Source organism: Scleropages formosus, chromosome 9 (assembly GCF_900964775.1).
Source record: "Scleropages formosus chromosome 9, fSclFor1.1, whole genome shotgun sequence".
In the NCBI taxonomy this organism is placed as follows: Eukaryota; Metazoa; Chordata; class Actinopteri; order Osteoglossiformes; family Osteoglossidae; genus Scleropages; species Scleropages formosus.
In genome coordinates, this window is record NC_041814.1 from 12336365 (window position 1) to 12357970 (window position 21606).

The 21606-nt window shown below is 41.5% G+C and overlaps 3 protein-coding genes across 5 annotated transcripts; 1 reads left to right on the top strand and 2 right to left on the bottom strand.

Annotated features, from left to right (window-relative positions):
* Positions 1 to 11: 11 nt before the first annotated feature.
* On the bottom strand, positions 12 to 8382 carry ttc4 (tetratricopeptide repeat domain 4). The gene is made up of 10 exons (XM_018734326.2): positions 7966 to 8382; positions 7674 to 7791; positions 6620 to 6781; positions 3583 to 3660; positions 3146 to 3270; positions 2801 to 2887; positions 1550 to 1791; positions 1209 to 1293; positions 988 to 1067; positions 12 to 866 (listed from the first exon to the last, which is right to left on the bottom strand). Exons 1-10 carry the CDS (start codon positions 8071 to 8073, stop codon positions 764 to 766), a joined length of 1188 nt encoding a protein of 395 aa, XP_018589842.1. The 5' UTR covers positions 8074 to 8382; the 3' UTR covers positions 12 to 763.
* A 52-nt stretch (positions 8383 to 8434) lies between these two features.
* On the bottom strand, positions 8435 to 12094 carry pars2 (prolyl-tRNA synthetase 2, mitochondrial). 3 transcript variants are annotated; one of them, XR_001965233.2, is made up of 4 exons: positions 11924 to 12094; positions 10973 to 11565; positions 9291 to 10866; positions 8435 to 8501 (listed from the first exon to the last, which is right to left on the bottom strand). XR_001965233.2 is itself a non-coding variant. In XM_018734325.2 (3 exons), the coding sequence occupies exons 2-3, from the start codon at positions 11324 to 11326 to the stop codon at positions 9988 to 9990; spliced, it is 1233 nt and encodes a 410-aa protein (XP_018589841.2). In that variant the 5' UTR covers positions 11327 to 11380; positions 11924 to 12094; the 3' UTR covers positions 9060 to 9987. The 3 variants fall into 3 exon arrangements, 2 of the variants coding, with proteins under 2 accessions (XP_018589841.2, XP_018589840.2); XM_018734325.2 differs by lacking the exon at positions 8435 to 8501 and having other exon boundaries at positions 9060 to 10866; positions 10973 to 11380; XM_018734324.2 differs by lacking the exon at positions 8435 to 8501 and having other exon boundaries at positions 9060 to 10866.
* Positions 12095 to 15138: 3044 nt separating this feature from the next.
* LOC114911275 (lymphocyte expansion molecule-like) lies at positions 15139 to 20505 on the top strand (the record flags this gene model as incomplete). Its single annotated transcript, XM_029254821.1, has 10 exons — positions 15139 to 15188; positions 15466 to 15550; positions 15810 to 15980; positions 16240 to 16362; positions 18332 to 18454; positions 18728 to 18868; positions 19214 to 19336; positions 19810 to 19983; positions 20203 to 20331; positions 20443 to 20505. Coding segments are annotated over exons 1-10 (1182 nt in total), but the record flags the coding sequence as incomplete, so codon positions are not given.
* Between the last annotated feature and the right edge of the window lie 1101 nt (positions 20506 to 21606).

The window sequence follows — 21606 nt, forward strand, 5'->3', positions numbered from 1 at the left end:
ACAAAGCCACATTTAAAACTTTATTTCTGGTGCAAAACCTTTTAAGAAATGTTAATTCACTGCAATCTAAAACACTACACAGTCAGCTATATAATGCTTAAAAAATTCACAACGGAAGAGTCAACCTATTATGAGGGTGGTGTAAAACAATTCCACTCATACATGCAACTACACACACAAATCGAAATTATGTTCTCCACTGTGAAAGGCTTTCGTTGGGCATGTTGTCCTCTGACGTATCAGCAAATATCTTTGTTACACTTTTACAATAATGCACAGCCTAACATACAACCTCAACCTCACCATATGCAAAAGCAACATGTCCTCTATTTGGATAAACTCATTCCTTTATTTTTCATTCATCTGAGATGTTCTGTCTTATTATAACGTAAAAGATGATAAACTACCACCCTGAAAGCAGTTGTTTTCTAAGCTTATTTGAGCTTCAGAACTGACAAGAAATGTTTTTGAACATCCACTAGATGGTAATACAGTCACATCATTATAAAACATGCTTCAGTAAATGTTTCACTTTTCCTGCATTAATTTATGCAGTGCTAATATACACAATAGACATTATTCAAGTTCAATACCTGGCATAAAGTTCAACTGCCATGATTTTTTTCATCAAATATTAAATGCCCAAAACAAAGTCATAATGAAAACAGGGCCTGATGTCCACACAAAGCCGGACGAAAAGATCCTCTCCTTGTCTGGAACGCGAATGACAAGATGCAAGTGAATGTGTTCTGATGTCAGGACTTCATTTCAGCTGATGCACAGTTTTCCCTGATAAGAACATCATGCAGAATGGAGAGCCCTTTACGAGGACGGTAAAGCTGGGTGTGCCTTCTTTCACAAAACACCTGAAAGAGAAGCCCACGTGCACTTGAGTTACAAAAAGCAATATCCAGGATTTACAGTATGACATGTTCATACGCAGGACTTCACAGTTAAAAAGCCCACAGCACAGTCACGATTAAATACCTGTCATTCTTCAGAACACTAAGAAGGGACACTCCCTGGTCAAACTGAACAAGTTCTCCTTTATCATCATCAAAATAAAGCTGGAAAACAGAGACATCATTTCAGAGGCAGAAAGGAAAAACACAACATCACTCAAAACGAAGGGGTAAATAAGAAACTAATTTTGTTACAGCTCTCACAAATCCCCCAAAATATTACTGAATACATTAAAGACACCTCACCTGTAGACTTTGGGGGTGGTACTTTCTGTCAGTATCCCAAGGAGGAAGTTCCTCGCCAAACATTACAGCCAGGTGATCTATAAATCTGAGAAGGAACAGCATGACTGGTCAAACAAAGTTCTGCTACAGTACATCATCTATTAAATTAAACGACTGGGTATCACAGTACTAAATGTGTGCTAAATGTTCTGTGATTAGCATCAGCTGTTCAAAACTGGGTCTAAGCAAATTTAGCTCAGAATATCTCTTTGCAAATTAAGCAACATGAAAAAGTGACTTCAAGAGAATGTTGCCACATCGTGGACTAGGACCTTTACAGAGGGATTCCTGGATGAACACACCTGTCGGACTCCTTGAAGGAAGAGATGAAGTCGGTCTGCCCGTGCTCAGGATACAGAAAAAGGACAGGCCAGTGCAGAATGCCTTGGTCATCCAAGTATACTTTGAACCCAGTGGCTTCCTGGGAGGACAGGCCATCAAGATCAAGCGCAGCCATTCCTCTTGTTGTGTCTCCATCCTCGTCTTCATCATCCGAACTGTGCTTGGGGGGCTTCTCTGGTTTCAGCAGTTTTATTCCACGCTCCTTAAAAAACAATTTTCGCAAACCTGAATCAGTATTTCATGACCCCCAACAATACATTTAGTATCAAAGTGGCCATCTCCAGCTTGAGCAAAGGGCTACTGGACTCTTACACTGTGACTGGAGCACCTGAATGAACAGAGGTATCAGCTGCACCCAAAACCCACAAAGATCTCAATGCAGTGTAACAGCAGGTCTGCCACACTTAGTGTGTGTAAGAAACTCACTCATTCTTCCCAAACAGCTAAAGCCAACTTAGTGGGTGCACAAACTTAGTAGGCCACGTTTTCATGTTCTACACATGTAATGTTCAAATGTTACTTGTATATTACTCCCCCATCAGCAGTCCCCCACTCGGGACAAGCGGTTTCAGCCTGTGCGTGTGTGGTTTCTATGGTGCACATGTTCAATTGGAGCTGAATATAAAAAAAACTCCTTGAACTTTGTTTTTTATGTTTAAATTCGTTCATTTAGCTGGTGCTTTTCTCCAGAGCAACTTACAATGTTAAGCCACCTGCAATTATTTACCCATTTATACAGCTGGGTAATTTTACTGGAGCAATTTGGGGGTAAGTACCTTGCTCAAGGTGGGACTTGAACCTGTGGGTCCAAAGGCTATAGCTCTAACCACTATGCTACCAGCTGCCTACAATTTTAATTATTTGCAATTGTTACACAGTGATGCATAAACCTACTGAAGAACCTTGATATAATATGTAATATTTAGGTCAATTTTCACTTCCTTCAGATCTGTAGATCTACTGACTGTGTGGCTGGTGAAGGCACATGTAAAGTATGGTATACTCTTGTAAAGACCTTGTATCGTATCCGCTCCTTTCTCCACGCTTATTTTGGCACTTTAATAAACACCTTTGGCACTCAACGAGTTGTTGCAACTTATCAGCTGTTAAAGATAAAATCTGGAGGAAGCATGTTCAGCCCTCACCAATATGCACAGTGTCACATGCAGCATGAGTATACAGTATATGCAGTCATTAAATATTACTGTCACCTTAATAGCCTTCAGAAGAGTCTCCATCTCCGCACGCTGCTTCTTCTCTTTCACCTTTGCCTTCCGGGCATCTCTTTCTGCTGTCCTCTGAACACAAAGAATTTCCTTTAGCACCTCTCCTACTCATTTACTCCTGCTCCTTATCACGAAGACACTGAATGTACTGAGTATTTAAAACTTTGCATGAAAGCCAAATACACTTTATCCAATAAGGATTACAGCTCTTATGAGCAAATTATCCTATTAGATTTACAGTATGACTAACCTGATAAAAAATAAACTACTTTGCCGCTCTGAGACTACTTGCATAGAAGCTGCATATCATCTGCATCGCTCCATCCATACCTTAAGCTTATCAGCTGTGGCTCTCAGCTCTTGTAACTTCAGGTCCTTGGGCTGGAGTCTGAATCCCTCTTCACACCACTGCAGAGCCTCACTAAAGTTACGCAACTCCAAGCAACACTGAGCACCTACAAAGCCACGTAAATTAATGGGTTTAACTGTATGATAATCATGCCATTAATGATGTTAATCACATTTCATATCATTAATACAAATGAGAAATCTGCAATCCCAAATGTTTTCATCGTGAGACGCTATCAGACAACACTGGCTAATGATGGAGGGCATATTTTTACCAGAATCTGGCTTTCAGGGCCTATTCTGTACCCAGGGAAGGTTCTTGAATTAACTGGCTAATTTAGTAATTATGCCATTCACTCATTAGTATGAATATTAACTCTCAGTGTCTGAGTATTATGGTAGAAGTCACATATGCATACCTCTGATGAGGGCTTTTAGGTGGTCAGGTTTCAGCTTCTTAGCAGCAACAGCATCATTAAAAGCAGAACGCATGTTACCTGATATGGAAACAGTTCATAACAACAATGGTCACATATCAACAAAGACCACCTGTACTGAGTGTGCACTCGTACGAAAAAGAGGACACACCCTCATTCAACTCTATTGTTTTATATACTGGGGCAAAACTAACACTCATCTAGTAGATATAGATCTGTCATCATAGCAGATACAGTAAATCTAACATCAAAAAACACATAACAGATTTTACTGTTATTATTTATTAAGTCGGGTGTGGTGGCGCAGTGGGTTGGACCACAGTCCTGCTCTCTGGTGGGTCTGGGGTTCGAGTCCTGCTTGGGGTGCCTTGCAACGGACTGGCATCCCGTCCTGGGTGTGTCCCCTCCCCCTCCGGCCTTACGCCCTGTGTTGCCGGGTTGACTCCGTGACCCCATATGGGACAAGCGGTTCTGAAAATGTGTGTGTGTGTGTGTGTGTGTGTGTATTTATTAAGTCAAAGGTAAGTCAACATACAGAAGCCGTGTATGAAAAAAGTAACTGTACCCTATGATTCAGTGGCTTGTAGAACCCCTTTAGTAACAAGAATTCAGACTGATCGCTTACACCAGTAAATCTCCAAGGGACTGGTGGAAATAAAGGATTTTGGGATGGTTTTGATATGACAAAAGTGCAGAGCTCAGTTCCACTGAGCTGTTGCAAACTGACCTTATTTATCATATGATCAAAAACAGATCTTCAGCAACATAGGGCAAGCTTTAAGCTGTAAAAGTGGTTTCATGTAGCCAGAGTTTAACGTCAGTGTCGTCGATGTTCGTCAAATCCACTGGCGTGAGCGTGTACGTGGGGCAGTAAGTCAGCAAATGTTCTGCAGTTTGTTGCTGCTCTCCGCATGGGCATCCAGGGCTGTCGACTAGTCCCATTTTGTACGTGTGCCTTGAATCGGCCGCGCCCGGTGCGTAGTCGGTTTAGACGCTCCCAGCAGTGTCGGTGTAGCTGGCTTCCAAGTGGTTTAGAGGACAGCACTGGGATAAATCTGTGTAGCCATGAGCCAAAGTCCTTTGTCCATTGCTTTTGCCACTCAGCTTCCACCCAGGCCTTCGGTGACATGCCATTGCTGTTGTCAAGCAGCTGCACCACGTACTGATGGAAAGGCCTTCGAGATTTCAGACGAAGTTGCTTTTGCTGGCCAGAGATAATAGTGGTTAGGTGACTGTAAAGCAATGAGCTTTTATCATTTAAGTAGTGTTTTGCCAGTGCTATGCACTGTGCATCTCTCCTGATATCAGGTGGAGGTATGCCGCTTACAACAGGCAAGTAATTCGTTGGTGTGGAGCAGATGCAGCCAGATACAGTTCTCATTGTGGTGTTCAATGCAGTCTACTTTGTTGATGTGGGTGCTTCTAGCCCATACTGGTGCACAGTATTCTGCTGCAGAGAATATGAGTGCTATTGATGTTGTTTGTAGGACTCTTAAGTTTGCTCCCCATGAGAGGCCAGCTAGTCTTCTCAATAAGTTGTTCCTTGCGTTTCCTTTCTTTGACAGTCGGTCTAAATGATGTTTATAAGAGAGTGTTCTGTCAAGTGTTACTCCAAGGTATTTTGGGAAATTGTTTGAAGGAATAGCATTCCTTTTGCATGTAACTTTTAGTTTGTAGTCTGCTAATGCATTAGTAAGGTGGAAGCAGCTAAATACAGTCTTACTGGCACTGAGCTTGAGTCTCCATTTTTGAAAGTAGTCAGTTTGTTTAAATCAGAACTTAATGACATTTCTATTTCTTTGAAGTTTTTTGCTGCCGTTAATAGAGCGATGTCGTCTGCATAGATGAACTTCTTGGACACTGCTGTTGGTATATCAGCAGTATATATGTTGAAGAGCAGGGGAGCAAGAACCGATCCTTGGGGAACACCGTTTTTCAGGAATCTTTTCTTACTGCTGTCCTTCCTACTGTCATTGCGAAGCTTCAGCTGGTTGTCAGAGTAAGTATAAACCTAACTAACATCTTGGTCGGGATTCTTTGGTGGAGTTTCAGTGCTGAAGCTTTGTGCCAAACTGTGTCGTATGCTGCTGACAAGTCAATGAACAAAACGCCACTTTTCAGGCCTTTCTGAAAGTTAAGCCTCAATGTTTTCAGTTAGTACCATGACTTGGTCAGTGGTGCATCTTCCTGGTCGGAAACCAGCTTGTTCATCCGGCAGCTGTGGGTCGACTATTGGCTGGATGCGGTTATAAACTAATCTCTAGAGTAGTTTGTATGCAATGCACAGCAGGCTGATAGCAGTCGGTACCTACTAGCATCTTCTGGTGGTTTATTCGGCTTAAGTACCCCAATCACTTTTGCATGTCACCATATTTTTGGAATTTTTTCTTTAAGACATATGTTATAGAAAATCCTAAGCCAATTGATGGTCTGTTTGCTAGCATTTATGATGAATTCTGGGTGTATGTTGTCTGGGCCTGGAGCTTTACCAGGTTTGAGATGTTTGATTGCAGTATCCATTTCTTGAGGTGAGAACTCTTGACATACGCCCAAATCTGCTGAAGGTTTGTGTAACTCTTAAACTGACCTTAAGAGAGCTGTACATAAAAAAAATGCTTTAAAAGACCAATAAGCTGAAGGCATTTTGAAAAGAAGTGGACCAGCACCCCTCCAATATGATGCAAGAGGCTAATAAAGATATAGAGAAAACTATGACAGAGTTGCTATGACTTAGAGTTACTGTTGAGATGATTCTCCAAGCTAATAAGTCAAGGGGAGCACTTTTTCACATGTGGCTTCTGCATGCTGATATTTTCGTTGAATAATGACAAGTAAAATGTGTTATTTCTAAAATGTAGTTAGTTATGGCCTAATACTATGTAACATCACAGAATTAAACGTGTATGTGCTCTTCCCCACAACTGCAGCCACAGTCAAATGAGTTGTGACACCAGCTACTGAAAAAAACTGTACAGGTAGCACTGGAGGGTCAGTGAGAGCGCAGAATGTGTTAAGGTACCTAGGTGGAAGTGTGCAGCTGCCCGGTTGGTAAAGAGAATGGCACGGAGGTCTGAATCCTGGCACTTCTTTTTCAGGCCCTCTGTGTAGGACACAACAGCCTTCTTGTAATTCTTCTCCTTGAAGTATTCGTTCCCCTCGTCTTTCAGGGCTTTTGCTTGCTCTGTGAAGAGAAAAATACGGCATCTGTTCTACTCTACAGATGAGAACTGGAGTTCAGACTAGGTAGAGCATAAGAATTGCGCAAATGATGCCTTTCTTCTCAAGAAACGTCACAACAGGCCTTTGAATACATTCGTAGCATATAAAATGGTTCACCACAACTGAAAACCACTGCATCTGCTTATGAAAATATATATATCCTTTTCATACAGCCAGCTTTTTATTGCGTGCAGTGGTGTTTTTGCCCATTATGTCATTATTTTACATCTGCAGCAGGTATTTTTTTTTCTGTAAAAAGACTTGCATCAGATGTTTCGGGACAAAGATACACACTTGGTGTCTCAAACACAAATGTGTGTTGTGTCAGACAAGCTATTTTCCACCTAAATCTAATGAATTAACCTGTAAATGACCCAGGGGGCTTTATTTCTGTATATCATCAACATATATGAGCAAAATTTAAAAATAAAAAAAATCATGCATAAAGGCTGAAAGGAAAGTGAAAAATGGCAAAGGGTGCAAAGGCAGAGAAAGATATACTGGGGGGAGGGGGGGTTAGAGGTTAGGAGTGATCATTTTCATCCAGAAACCAACTAACTCCCCCCCCCCCCCATAAGAAATAATGATATGATGGTCTTGCAATAGGGTTTCATCTAATAGGGGATGTTGTAGAATGAATTCACTCTTATGTGAGAGACAAGTGCTAGAGTGGTCTGCCCATTTACACTTGTAAAACAGGGTCATCTTCACCACAACTATAGAGGTGAGTTACTTTGCCCAAAGGATTTGGAAACGGTTTACAACAAGGGCTCGTCCCGAGAGTCACTGTCCTGCTCCCCGGGACAGTCTGTCCACGTGGGCCACAGTGGGAGCGGAAGCGGGCAGTCCTGTACCCTCGGGTCCCCTCTCGTCGTCATGGATGATGGACTGCAGGCAGGCCAGTTCCGGGTGCTTCTCTGGGTCAATTTCCTCCGGCGCCGTCTTCATGAACATGGGCACTTTCTCAAATTCCTTGCGTGGTCATGTGGGGAGGCAGCAGGACACGCAAAATCAAGAACACGAAGAAACCTCTTTCACACCTTCTCTTTAAGACAAGACTCAGCGAATAATGACATTTTTAAACCGAGAGAAGTCAAGAAAGAGCAGCTCCTCATTGACATTCATTGCCACCCTGATCATGCTCACCTCCTCCCAGTTGCTCTCGTCAAAAGCACCTTTGTATTTGTGTTTAGTGAATTTATCCATGAACTCGTCCATGGCGTCGTCATCGTCGTAGCCCTGTGCTTGTGACATGATGATGATCCTACTCGTTCCAAGGTTTTCAGCCTAAACCTGACGATGATCACACTCACAGACAAACAACAAGTAAGCCGGACTTACTACCAGCAGCTCGGTCAGGTCAAGCCAGGGGCTTAACAGCATTATTTACTTTTAAAGCAAATTCTACATGCTAAGCGAGTGTAAGAAATACTTTCCAAGGCAGATTTAGTGTTGGGCTCCACTATCGGTCTGTTCGAGCACCTCTTGAGTCTTGTCACACAGCTAAATGCGGAATGCAGCATCGCAGTTTTAGTCCGCCACGACACTGAGAGAAAACGTGTTTGGTGCAGCACTGAAAACCGGCCGGATGGAAACAGTCCTCCCTATGTTCGAGTTCCGCCGAGCCCTTCAGTTCCACTGCAGCGCTGCCTGCCAGCAGTGGGCACCGCGAGTCCAGCACGCTATGAATACAACGCAACGTCACTTAAAACACAACAAAATAAAGGACGTAAAAAAATTAAAAAAAAGTCTGCTGTGGATTTTTTTATTTAACAAATTAGGCCCACTTCTTAATTTCCACACTCCTAAAAAATTTTACATGGTTACTGATAATCAGCTTTGCACTGAGGTCCCCCCACCCTTTGTATACAATTACATTTACAGGACAATGATTTTTGTTGATAATGATATTAAAGTAAAAAGTAACTTTAAACCAAATATTCACTTTAAGATCTAAACACTATTTTTTAAATAATTTAAAACGCTTGAATACATTTACATTTATTCATTTAGCAATGCTTTACTCCAAAGCGACACATCTCAGCAAAAACACAATTTGTGCATTACATTAGGAGAAAGACATGGCTACAGACATGTGATTCTTAAGTAAACCTAGTTTGTTACTTTCCACTCGATACACCGATGTTCATTGCTCGAGTAGGTGCGTAAAACGCAAGATAGATTAATCCTGATAACCTTCCTACAATTTATAATATATACTTATTTATACCACCTCTGTATGTCATAACATTTTACTGTGTTTATAGTAAAACTGCATCGCATGTCTCAGTTCACTTTATTGTTCTGTAACAACCTGTTGAATTAGGGTCATGGGCATCAAGGACCTGATCTGGTTACCTCACTTACAGTAGTAGGCATACAGTTACAGAAGGATTTTTTGGGGAATTCTATTAACACTTATCACTACTCAGCAAACAAACATTAAAAAAAAGTTTTATTCAGCAGTTTACCGAACAGTAGTTCAACACTCGGACCAGCGCTGGGGAGGCAGGATCTTGAAACAAAAACAATACACTCCTTACATACATTTAGAGTGGGCGTAAGCTACTAACTTCTCATTGGTCACATTCATGCGTTTACATAACAGCACTCAGTTACTGGATAGATTTGGCAGTTTCAAAGAACATGTGCATGAGGACAGAAGGAAGAGAAAACATGGGTACATCATGAGAGTGAGGGACATGGGGTACAGGACAAGATGGAACAAGGGCACCCAAGGCAGTCATGTGTACATGACCTCTGCTGTTTGCAGTCCAAGACCAAACAACAGGCAGCATAAACCACTCTGTGAGAGATCCACACAAACACAGGGTGAAAATGCACATTTACACAAAAAAAAACTACAATGGAACCTTCAGCTCTACAGCTGTGAGTTGGTTAATGGTATTTGTCAAGCACCATGATGTAATGCACCTTTTCACCCAACCTTAACACCTAATTTATTGCCTACCTGGAATTGTATTTATGTTCCACAATAAAAAAGTATTTCTTTAAAGTATGCAACATTTTCAAGCTGCTCAAATGAACAAAAAAATAAATAAATCCACACCATTGTATGAAATCTTATATTTTTAAGAAAATTCACTGTCCAGCAACCTCATCCCAACATTTCCCTTTAAGAAAACACAAGAGTAAAAAAGAAAAAAGTTATACTGTCTCCACCTGTCCAAGGAGATCCAATAGCCCCTCTTTACTAAGAAACATAGTTTCCTCATTTTGTTGACAGCGCACCTCAAACTGCGGTTGCTCCTCCATAGCACTCTGTCCAATAACAATCACGTAAGGGTACCCAAGCCGACTGGCATCCTTCAAACGCTTTCCAATCGTAAGCTGCGTTCGGTCATCCAGGACAACCTCCCCTTTCAAATTCGGCAACTCCTCAAGACCACAGCAGAGATCCTCAGCCAGAGAGCCCACATCTTCTGCTTTACTCCCTCTCTTGGGAGGCAAGATACACACTTGGTAGGGTGCTAGTAGCCCTGGCCACCGAATGGCATCCTCAGAGGACAGAACCTCGATGGCTGCAGCAAGTATACGTGTGACCCCCAATCCAAAGCAGCCCATCTCAGCAACCACAGGCTTGTTCTGAGCATTGTAGTAGGTGGCGTTGAATATAGTAGAGTACTTGGTGCCAAGATAAAACGTGTGCCCCACTTCAATGCCTTTCGACTCTATTAGAACACCACTGTGACATTGCGGGCAATCTGTCCGACCAGGTTCTACGGTCTCAGTGTTGGCAGAAAAATCACAGTTGCCACAGATCATCAGTGTGTCCTCGCCAACATCTGCTGGCAGCTGGAACTCATGTGACAGTTTACCACCAATGTTCCCAGTGTCAGCCTGCACCTTAACACACCGCAGCCCCAGTCGGTGAAACAGCCGGTCATAAGCCTGGCACACAGCCTGGTATGTCTGATGGGCAGCCTCCTCACTTGCGTCAAAGGAGTACATATCTTTCATGTAGAACTCGCGTCCCCTCAAAAGTCCAAATCTTGGCTTGGGCTCATCCCGAAATTTCCTTGTCACCTATGACAAGAGCGGTGACATTTTACATTTTTAACACATGTGCACACTTTTAATTTGATAAACATCAATGCAAAAGCCGTATTCCACGTGGTTTCTCTATGTGTACCTGGTAAAGAAGCAGAGGAAGCTGCCTGTAAGACAGAGTGCCTTGAGAGGCCAGCAGGTCAGTGACTGCCTCCTCATGTGTGGGCCCCAGGCAGAACTCGGCTCCATGTCGATCCTGAAGCCGGAACAGCTCATTTCCCATCAGACTCCACCTCTCGCTACGGCGCCACAGCTCAGCAGAGCAAAGGCTGGGCATGTCCAGCTTCTGCCCCCCAATGGCATGCATCTCCTGATCTATGACCCGCACCAGCTTCTCCATAGCCCGCACAGTGGCCGGGAGGTAACAGTAGCAGCCGGGACTGGAAGGGTGGATGAGGCCCCCTTGGAGCATCAGCTTCTGGCTCCTGCAGGTCATCTCACCAGCCCGGATATCCAGCGCTGCGTCTTTGCTCTCGCGGAGGTTGGAGGGCTGGAAGAGTCGAGAAACCAGAAGCGGAGACCTACATGCGGAGCCGAGGCCACCCACTCTCGAATCCAACCGCACAGGGCTGGACTGGCACCTCCCTGGGTTGACCTGGGTCCTCGGCAGACAGGAAAGTAGCTTCGGCCAACAAGGCCGCAACAGGGTTGCCATCGACGGCATGCGTAAGAACACTTTGGAAGAGGAAAAAAATAGGCATCATCATCATTACATGTAGTGAATTCTACACGTTTAGTGACACACTGGAAATGTGCAGAAAGTTTAGCTTAAGTTACAGAAGACTTTAGCCTGGGGCAATGAATAGAATCATGAGCCTTCTCTAAGTTAAGCCGGTACTGAGAGAAGCAAATGCAGGTGCACAGAAACACCAGAGTACTGGTCAACATATCATGATGACGACCAGGAGATAAAGTATTTAAATTCGCAATAAAAATTCACTCTCAGAGCCAAACTGGAGTGGAGTTGGTCCCCATAGGCATAGCGCCAGTTCAGTACGACATGATGAGGCGCAAAACACATCATGTGACTCACCTTTTTATAGTTGACGTTATCTATTTGAACTTCTAAGTTTCAATTCGCAGAAATATTGTTTACTGACGTTATCATAAGCGCAGAATATATGGTTATTATATATCCCTTTGCCTTGCTAGAGCTGAAAATAAGTCAGCCTCGTCCTTGCTCCTGATCGTGTTCTTGTTTCTGGCAACGGGCTCCGCGGAGGGACAAATTGAACGCGGAATTTGCGTTACGTAAAAAAAAAAAAAAAAAAAAAACCGCAAAATCTGAATCTCTAAGTTCTTCGATTCACTCAGAATTACATAGGAAGAGAAATAGTTTTTTAAAACGTTCTAAAGGGTTTTATTTTTTAAAATACATTTTTAATTAATTAATTTCTAATAAAATCACTATGTAGTATTTTTTTGTATAATAATAATATATAAATGCATTTGCATGTGAAATTATTGTTAATATATTATTGAAATATCTGTAGCTAAGATGCATAACTGTCCTAATGAAAAATCTATCCCTTTATAGATGCGGTAGCCCCAGGGCAGTTAGAGGATGTGGGTTCGAGCCCTATTGCTCCGGTTCCTTTCTAATGCTGGGGCGAGAGCTGCCCCTATATAAAATGTAATATTCAGATGTTATTATAGGGGACAGCTGGTAGTGTAGTGGTTAGAGCTGCTGCTTTAGACCTATGTCTAGTGTTGACTTCTCTATCTGTTATATGATGAAATTGGATGGCCGTACCCCTATTTCTTATTATTAATTTCAGTATTATGTTAATATGAATATATTTGAAATTAGTGAAAAATAGAGACCTATTGTGACAACATGACTTTGATGCATGCTAATTGTTTATGTTTCCTTAAGGGTCATATAATACAGTATGAGGGAATATTCAACTAAAAGGTCAGAACGGACCCTGCTGTAAGTCGAGGCGCACCTGCACAGGTGAGGGGCTGTCCTCATTCCACTTGCTGCATCGCTTCGGAGAAAAGCATCTGCTAAATGTAAATGTAGGACAGTCCTTAACCTCCATTGTGTTCCCATTCCTTCTGAATGCATAACCTGGGTGGTGCAAGAGAACATGTGTTCAGTCCCTGCTCAGTGTGTGTGGAGTTACATTTACATTTATTTATTTAGCAGACACTTTTCTCCAGAGCGACTTCCAACGAACTCTATGTAGTGTTATCAGGCCACATACTTTATTCACCAAGGTGACTTACACTGCTAGATACACTACTTACAATGGGTCACTCATCCATACATCAATGGAACACACTCTCTCTCTGTCACTCACACACTATGGGGGAACCTGAGTTTCCATGTTTTCCCACAGTCCAAACATTGCCCATAATGTGTGTGTGTGTGTGTGTGTGTGTGTGGGGGGGGCAACCCTGCAATGGGCTTGTGTCCAATCCAGAGTGTACCCACCTCAGCTTTGCACCCAGTGCTCAGGAGATAGGCTCCCGTTCACCATGACCCTGCTCAGAGCAAGCTATTATTGAAATTGGATGGATGGATAATCCATTTTACTTTCATTTCAATTTGTTATCTCACACACACACACACACACACACACACACACACACACACACACACACACACACACACACACACACACACACTTTCTGAACCACTTGTCTAATACAGGGTCGCAGGGAACCGGAGCCTAACCTGGCAACTCAGGGCATAGGGCTGGAGGGGGAGGGGACACACCCAGGACAGGACGCCAGTCCACCGCAAGGCACCCCAAGCGGGACTCAAACCCCAGACCCACCGGAGAGCAGGACCCGGTCCAACCCACTGCGCCACCTGCGCCACCTGCGCCCCCTTTACTACAAACACTGCCCATGTAATGCAGACTGAGCCAAACACCATTTGAGCCATTTCTTTACACCAATTCTTATTTGGAAATTTAGATGAGACTAATCGACAAGTTACTTTACCTCTTCAGCCACATCAGTGCCAATGTTGCTCCCACTTTGGGCCACTCTTTTGGATGCACTTCCTTCTCCACCTCCAGGATCTGCTGTAGGGTTTCGTACCGTCCCGGATCAGTGTCGTACACAGCCTTGATTTTCATGATCATTTAATTAAGCTGTCATAATGTCTAAATTAATTGCCATGTTGTTATATGGAGCTCTGCTCTGAGATTTGGAAATCAAAAGAATTACTGTAATCTATGTTCTTGTTCGTACTGCAGTTAAATTCACTTGAAATCAGACAGTTCAGTTCAACATTTCCATCAGTGTAGTATTTTTATCATAAATATAGCCAATACCTTATACTCTTTTAGTGCATTGCTTGCTCATTGGTTTGGACAGAGAAAGTTTGAGGACAAGAAAAGACAGAAGGAATGGAAATTGATACCATTTGAAACTGACGATTCCATGAGATGTCTGTACAACTATTACTTTTCAATGAGGTGAATAAAAGCCCTGTCCATTTACCTAGATTAGCAAAAGAGTTAATAAAAATAATTACTAATAGTTGTACAGATACCCCATAACTACCACTGGAAAAGAACTGTGTTAAAAAGTCGCAAACAAATGTATGTGGACATTTTCTGAATATGTTATGTCTCATCACAATCAGTCTACACTACCCCAATATATAGATACTTCAGTTAAGAAATCCTTCATTTATTATTCAACTTCAATTTTCCAGCAAAAATTGTCTGTTCAGATTGTTTTCAAACCTTCCGGGAATTTGAACATATTGCAAGAGTTGTGCACACGTATAAGGTAACTTGTACATGAAAAATACAAGAGACGGGATCCCAGACATGCTGGTATTTCAATAAGAAAATAAAAGATGGCAGAATCTGCATTTTGACAGCAGACACAATAACTGCATCTCCATGTGCTGAACCCCAATGAACAGATTAACGAAAGGACCAGAAATGGCCTGGTAGTAAAATGTGCACCTCTTTGTTTAGAGCAGAATTCCACCGTCTGAACACCACTGGTCCACAATCAGTCAAGTGGTACGACGAGAGGTTCCAGTACAATAGTTTGTTCATCGGATACAAGTGAAGTAACATTTTAGCTTTAATGAAAGTGACATCACATTCACAGTTAACCCTTTTGTATGGCGTCAGTGTTGCTAGGCAGCAAGTTAACAACGCAGTAAGAAAGGACTGTGATATCACTGTTGTCATATTTGCTATACTAAGTAAACAGGATAAAGTCAGCATTATTTGAAGCCTAAAGGTCTGGGAAGTGCAAAGACTAGAGAGTATGGCAGAGAAAAGGTTTAAAGGATCTCCATTTGGAGCACAGTCCGCAAGGTGGTTTTTTTAAACTGTTTTTTGCATGGAAGAAATGTGAAATGCTTTATTTTTATTACTTCTACTGTTCAAGCTGGGTTTCAAGCTATTTGTGCGGTTTATAATAAGAAAATAGTCTATCTGTAAAGGACTGAATAAACATTTCAAAGTCTTTACATAATTAGCAAAATAATTAGAAATTATTTTATGGGGCTATTAATATTATTTATTAGAAAATACAAAATGGCTCTTATTGCCACTTCGGAAAGGTGAGTTAAAATGAGTTTTTGCCAAACAGGTTTGATGTGTCTGGTGTGCAGCCAGCAAGGAAGACGCATACTTACACAGAGATGCTCTATGGCAAGAAGAGAACTTCTGAACTGGTACAGAATATCTGACACTGATAAATTGCTTTGTGTTTAAGGAGGGGTTGGATGGCTGGAAAGTGGATTTGATAGCTCATATTTATGGTGCTCTCTAACATTTACAATATTGTATTTTGATTATTGACTGTTATTTCATTATGTAAAACAATGGAAAGGTACCGTCACCAGCCAAGCTAAAAGCAAGAGCTGATATTGTATATTTTTCATTAAGCCCTTGAAATCATGTCATCTGACTCTTTGCTGATGTGTATCACAGGAGAGAAAGCTGGGACCGGGCACTTATAATGCAGACTCTGGCGATTTCAGCGCTAGAGCCGTGCAGGAGCGAGCAAAGGGACCTGGCTGGAAGAGGGCACAGGAGATGGCACAGTTTTCCAAGACTCCCCCTGTCCTGTTCTGTGCTGCCTGGGAGAAGGAGCAGCTGGTGGTGAGCAGTGCCACGCCAAAGTTCTCCGTGCAGACCAGAACAGTCACCAAGTGACCTGAATGTTTTTTAAAATTCTGACATCTAAATAGAATGCTCTGTATTTCTTTAGTTATACATAGATGATAAATATTATAAATTAGTACTGTATGTAATAACAATAAAAAGCCATGTGTACTATGCCAGTGAAGTTCCATTAACCTACAAATAACGGCGTTATTGTGTTCAAGCAGTTATGTGAAAGAACCTGTTTCAATTATAGAAAACCAAATTGGGTCCCGGAAGTTACAAAGTCTATGATTTCACTGAGGTGATGCAGAAGAAACCTCAGAGTGTGAGAGGGGTCTGTGCAACTGGGGAGGAGAGATTCAAAGGCTATGTTCAGGTACTGTAACACAAGAGTTTCAGATTTTAGCTGTAAGCGCATGGAACGAATGGAAGAAGATGACAGTCACCTCAATAAATCTCAAATCTTCTGAGCCTTATATAGGCTTTTCTTGAATTTTTTTTATCAATAGGCCAAGTAATATTAGCCTATTGAACATAATATACTCTATATTACACTATAGTATAGTATGTGCTAACCGTTATTAATTTTATTTCTGTTAAGAGCAACCCAGGACAGCACAGTGGCATAGTGGGTAGTGCAAGTGCCTCATAACTTCTGGTTTGTGGGTTTGGATCTGGGTTTGAGACCTTTTCAACTCAGTCCATTCAGATTTTACATGTATTTACTGTGCTCCTGTGGGTTTTTTTGGGTGCTCCAGTTTCTTCCAACAGTCCAAATGCTTTGAGCAAACTGGTGACCATTGTGTATCCTGCCTCACGCGCTTCTTGGATCGGCTCCAGTCCACTGTGACCCTGTATTGGACAAACGGTTACTGAAAATGAATGAAAGAATGAATGACTGAACTGCACCAATGTAAACGTCTTCTATTTCCAGCAGACAGTACATGTTCGGTGAATATGTGACTCGGCACAAGCAGTAGCACAATTTTCAAGCTTTATGTTTGCATTATATTTGTCCATCTGATGCACAGTTAACTCTGCTTTGCAGAGTTATACACCTGGTCCGGGAACTTATGGGAAAGGAGGCATCCCTGATTCATTGATGGAGGAGAAAAGGAAGCAGTCAGCAGGAACGTGTCCTACTATGGACTTCAGCTATGGAGTGGAACGCTATCCATACGTTGAAATAGTCTGTAAATTCAATGTTCTGATCAATTTATTAGATCCTATGCTATCCTTATCTGCTCCTTCGTGTAATATGAACAGTATTATTGCATGTCTGCATTTAAATTCTTTGCCTGCTTTGAAATATACTTTTCAACTTGAGTTGTATGCTGTTTTCAAGAGAAATGTCTTCTAACTGTAAGTGTGAACTAGAGTGGATTACTTGTTGCTTGGCCGTGATTGTCATAAGCAAAGGTGAGCAGCATGTTGTGTCTGTATCTGCAGGGCAGTGGTCTGAGTGCATGCACATATGATCTGAAATCCTCCACTGACCTATTGCTTAGTCGCAAAGCCGGTGTGTGGAAATCAACTCTTTCCGAAAAGCAACGCAGATCTTTTGACGCCCCAGTAAGTTGAATCAAGAAGGACTTTCTTGATATGAAATTCCTCCAAGTCTTGCCATTGCCTGGTTTTCAATCTGCCAAAATTTGCATCGTAAATATACTGTATTAACTTATCCTGAATTTTAGTTCCTTGTCAGTTTTAGTACCTTATTAGTAATTTAAATTTCAGCTGACAATCACATCAGAAATGTTTAGATATTTATTTTCATTTTTTATTGTTTAATTTAAAATATTTGATATTTTGTGAGGAACCACTACTGCAAAAGTATTAATAAGTGCTTTTATTAAGCACTCCAGATGATGTGATCTAACTGTTTTTGCATGTATCACAGGAGAGCAAGCTGGGACCAGGGACGTACAATGTGGATTTGGGTGGTTTCAGTGTTCGAGCTGTGCAGGAGCGGGCCAAGGGACCCGGCTGGAAAAGAGCACAGGAAATAGCACAGCTTGCTAAGACTCCTCCTGTGCTGTATCTTGACACCTGGGAGAAGGAGCAGTTCCTGGTGAGCAGCATGAAACTAAATTTCACCCTACAGATCAATACAGTAACAAAGTGACTTGAAAGTCTTTTTTAAATATCATGACATGAGCGTGATAGCAGTTGTTTCTGTGATTTCTTTGAATAAACAAATTCAGTAGCATATATACGAGATATGCGGTATACGTGTATATGAGAAGAACTTGGACATATCATGCCAATGTAACTCCCTTAACCTAAAACAAATATTGAGCTTTTATTTGAGTTGCATTAACAGAGAGAATCTGTTTGCATTATAGAAAACCAAACTCGGTCCAGGAAGCTACAAAATTTGTGATTTCACTGAGCTGATGCAGAAGAAGCCTAGAAGTATGAGAGGGGTCTGTGCGACAAGGGAGGAGAGGTTCAAGGGATATGTTCAGGTACTGTAACTGTACATAACATCCTCACACAAGAGTTATACATCTTATCTGCAAGCACATGGGATGGGTTTTAGAAGATGACAATCACTTTAGTAAATAAGAACCTTCTGGGCTAGAAATTATTTTTGATTGTTTTGAGTCATATTTTTATTTGTAGACTGGAGTATCATTTTTTTATCAATACAATGTCTGATATTTCCAGCAGACAGTACGTGTTCAGTGAATATGTTTGCATTATACTTGTTCATCTGATGCTCGGTTTATGCTTTGCAGAATGATACGCCTGGTCCGGGAACTTATGGGAAAGGAGGCATCCCTGATGCATTGAAGGAGGAGAAAAGGAAGCAGTCAGCAGGAACGTGTCCTACTATGGACTTCAGCTATGGAGTGGAACGCTATCCATACGTTGAAATAGTCTGTAAATTCAATGTTCTGATCAGTTTATTGCATACTGCTTCTAATCTTTAGTGAATTTCCCTGCAGGGATTAATAAAATAGTAACCTATCCTATCCTTTCCTGTCCTGTCCTGTCCTCCTAGTCTATCTTCATCTGTATCTCAGTGTGATATGAACAGTATAATCACACGCCTTCACTCATTAAAATGTGCTTTGTTTACTATGAGATGCATGTTGCTTTGGAGAAAATTGCCTTGCGAATGAATAGGTGTAAACGAAAATGTGAACTAAAGTGAAGTGATTGATAGTGGTTCGGCCTTGATTGCCATAAGCAAATATCCACGGTGTGTTTTTTGTCTGCAGGGCAGTGGCATAAGTCCGTGCATGTACAGCTTGAGGTCCTCCACTGATATGCTGCTTAATCGCAAAGCTGGTGTGTGGAAGTCAGCTCTTTCTGAGAGGCGAAACAAACCCTTTGACTCCCTGGTAAGATGAATGAAGAAGGATGTTCTTCATCTAAAAATCTTCTTAGCCTCACCATAGTTTTGTGTTTGACACGCAAAAAATAGATATTTTATATTAGATTATGCTGCAGTTTGATTTTATTCAGTCAAAAATATTATTGTTGAGGAATTTTACAGGACATTTATTGCAAACAGTTTAAGACCACTTAACTAGACCATACTAGCAACATCTCTCCTTTTCAGTAACTTTTCACTGTTTTATGTTATGAGAAACATTGACGGCATGTTGCAGAAAGACAAAAAAAAATTTGAAAGTTTGCTCTACTCATATATTGGTTATGAGTGTGAGTCATAGTTTATAATTTGTGATCGCACTCACTTATGGAAGGTGTGGCAGTAAGCAGAAGTTTTTTATGCCTTTGTAGCGCTGATGGATGAAAAATGATGATGATGATGATATCTAGTTTATGATGTTATTTCATGGCCTGATTGCAGAAGGAGCAGACTCCAGACCCAGGTCAGTATACTAAGAATATTATAGTATTTGGTGAAGACTTCAAAAGGCCTGAAAAGAAGATGCATGGGTTATTTGGCAAACTGGACCAGTATCCATGCACACCCAGAGAGAGGATCTACCACAGCACCCTGTCGCAGTGTCCTCGTCCAGCGGTTCGTATGGCGAAGCCTACCATCCTACTTGAGCAGTTCATAACCTTCACAAAAAGGGACAGAAGACCTTACACGTTTAATACATTTTGGGTTAAGTGTTCTGTCTAGCAATAAAGTGAGATGACTTTCCATCCATATTTGTTAGAGGTTTTCAGCTATTATTTCTTGTCTTCTTCTGACCAAATCACCTTTTATTCTTCCTCTAAAACACACCAACAGGCTTCTCCTGGCCCTGGGCATTACAATGTGACTCCCTTGCCCGGGACAGAGAATCGGAAACCACCCCCTTTTCTCACATCAGCCCGACGTTTCACCAAGAGGTCTCAGGCAGTGATGAACAGAAATTTTGTGAGTCTTTAGACATGCTCTCAGGCCACCAGATAGTCCAGAGTTACAAGTCCTTCACCACTATGCTGCTTTAAAATGGTCAGAGCTAATGACTGTAAACTGTCTTTTCAGAACACGGTGGGACCAGGGCGCTATTATTTTGCTGTCCCAGACAACAAGATCTTGAACAGCCACCATTCTGCTTTCAAATCAAGCTCCCAAAGATACCTCCACAACCTAGAGAGAGACAAGTTCATGCAGTAAGACAAACCTCAACTAACTGATGCAGCAAAATGGATTCGTGAAATTCAAAATGTTGACTTAAGTGTTACGGTAAATTTAAAGAATAGGGAGGCAACAGAAGGAATGATGAGAGTATCGCAAGTAAGAAAGTGAGTTACAGGGATGTAATGTAAAACAAAATTGAGCTAAATTAAAATCATTCACATTTATCAGTGAAGTAACAGCAAGTGTTCTCCAAACGTTTTGCAGAGTTCTAAAATGTTTGTGTACCTTATTAAAGAAAAAAAAAAAAACATAGAAAGGTTATCAGGATTCATCTATCCTGTGTTTTATGCACCTACTTGACCAATGAACATCGGTGCATCAAGTGGAAAGTAACAAACTAGGTGTACTTAAGTCACATGTCTGCAGCCATGTCTCTTTCTCTTAATGTGATGCACAAATTGTATTTTTGCGGAGATGTATGTCGCATTGGAGAAAAGCATCTGCTAAATGAATGAATGTAAATGTAAATGTAAAATGTAATGAATGTGACGTGCATAATACTGCTTGCGAGATGCCGCAGAATTGAAGAAACTGAAATGTTCTTGATACAGGTCCAACTTTCTGTGTTTACCCAGGGAGAGGCTGAAGCCCATTAACCTTCCCAAAGCCACGAGGTCTTACTTGGTGTGCTCCAGTTAATCTTTGACTCCTGTGTGCTCACCATCTTGGTCCCAAAGGATCTGCATCAAGAAAGTGATGACGTCAACTTTCACCCTTGAGCTGCACATCAGTGAAACACCGACAGGATATTTTGATAAAAAAATACTTCGGCTTACCTTTATCGCGGTATTGGAAATCCGCACTAAACAGCATTAGTACAGTGCAGACATTTTTAAACATATTCATTTTAAACAGAAATTTCTTTTAACCGTGACAGGATCATGTCCCCCAGTACTTAAGAAGTGGAATTTCTTTATGCATCATGTGTAAAATGTTACGCAAACACTGAAGTATGTTCTCAATGGTTTTTCTATGTTTTATATGTATACTGTATGCATATGTCTTACA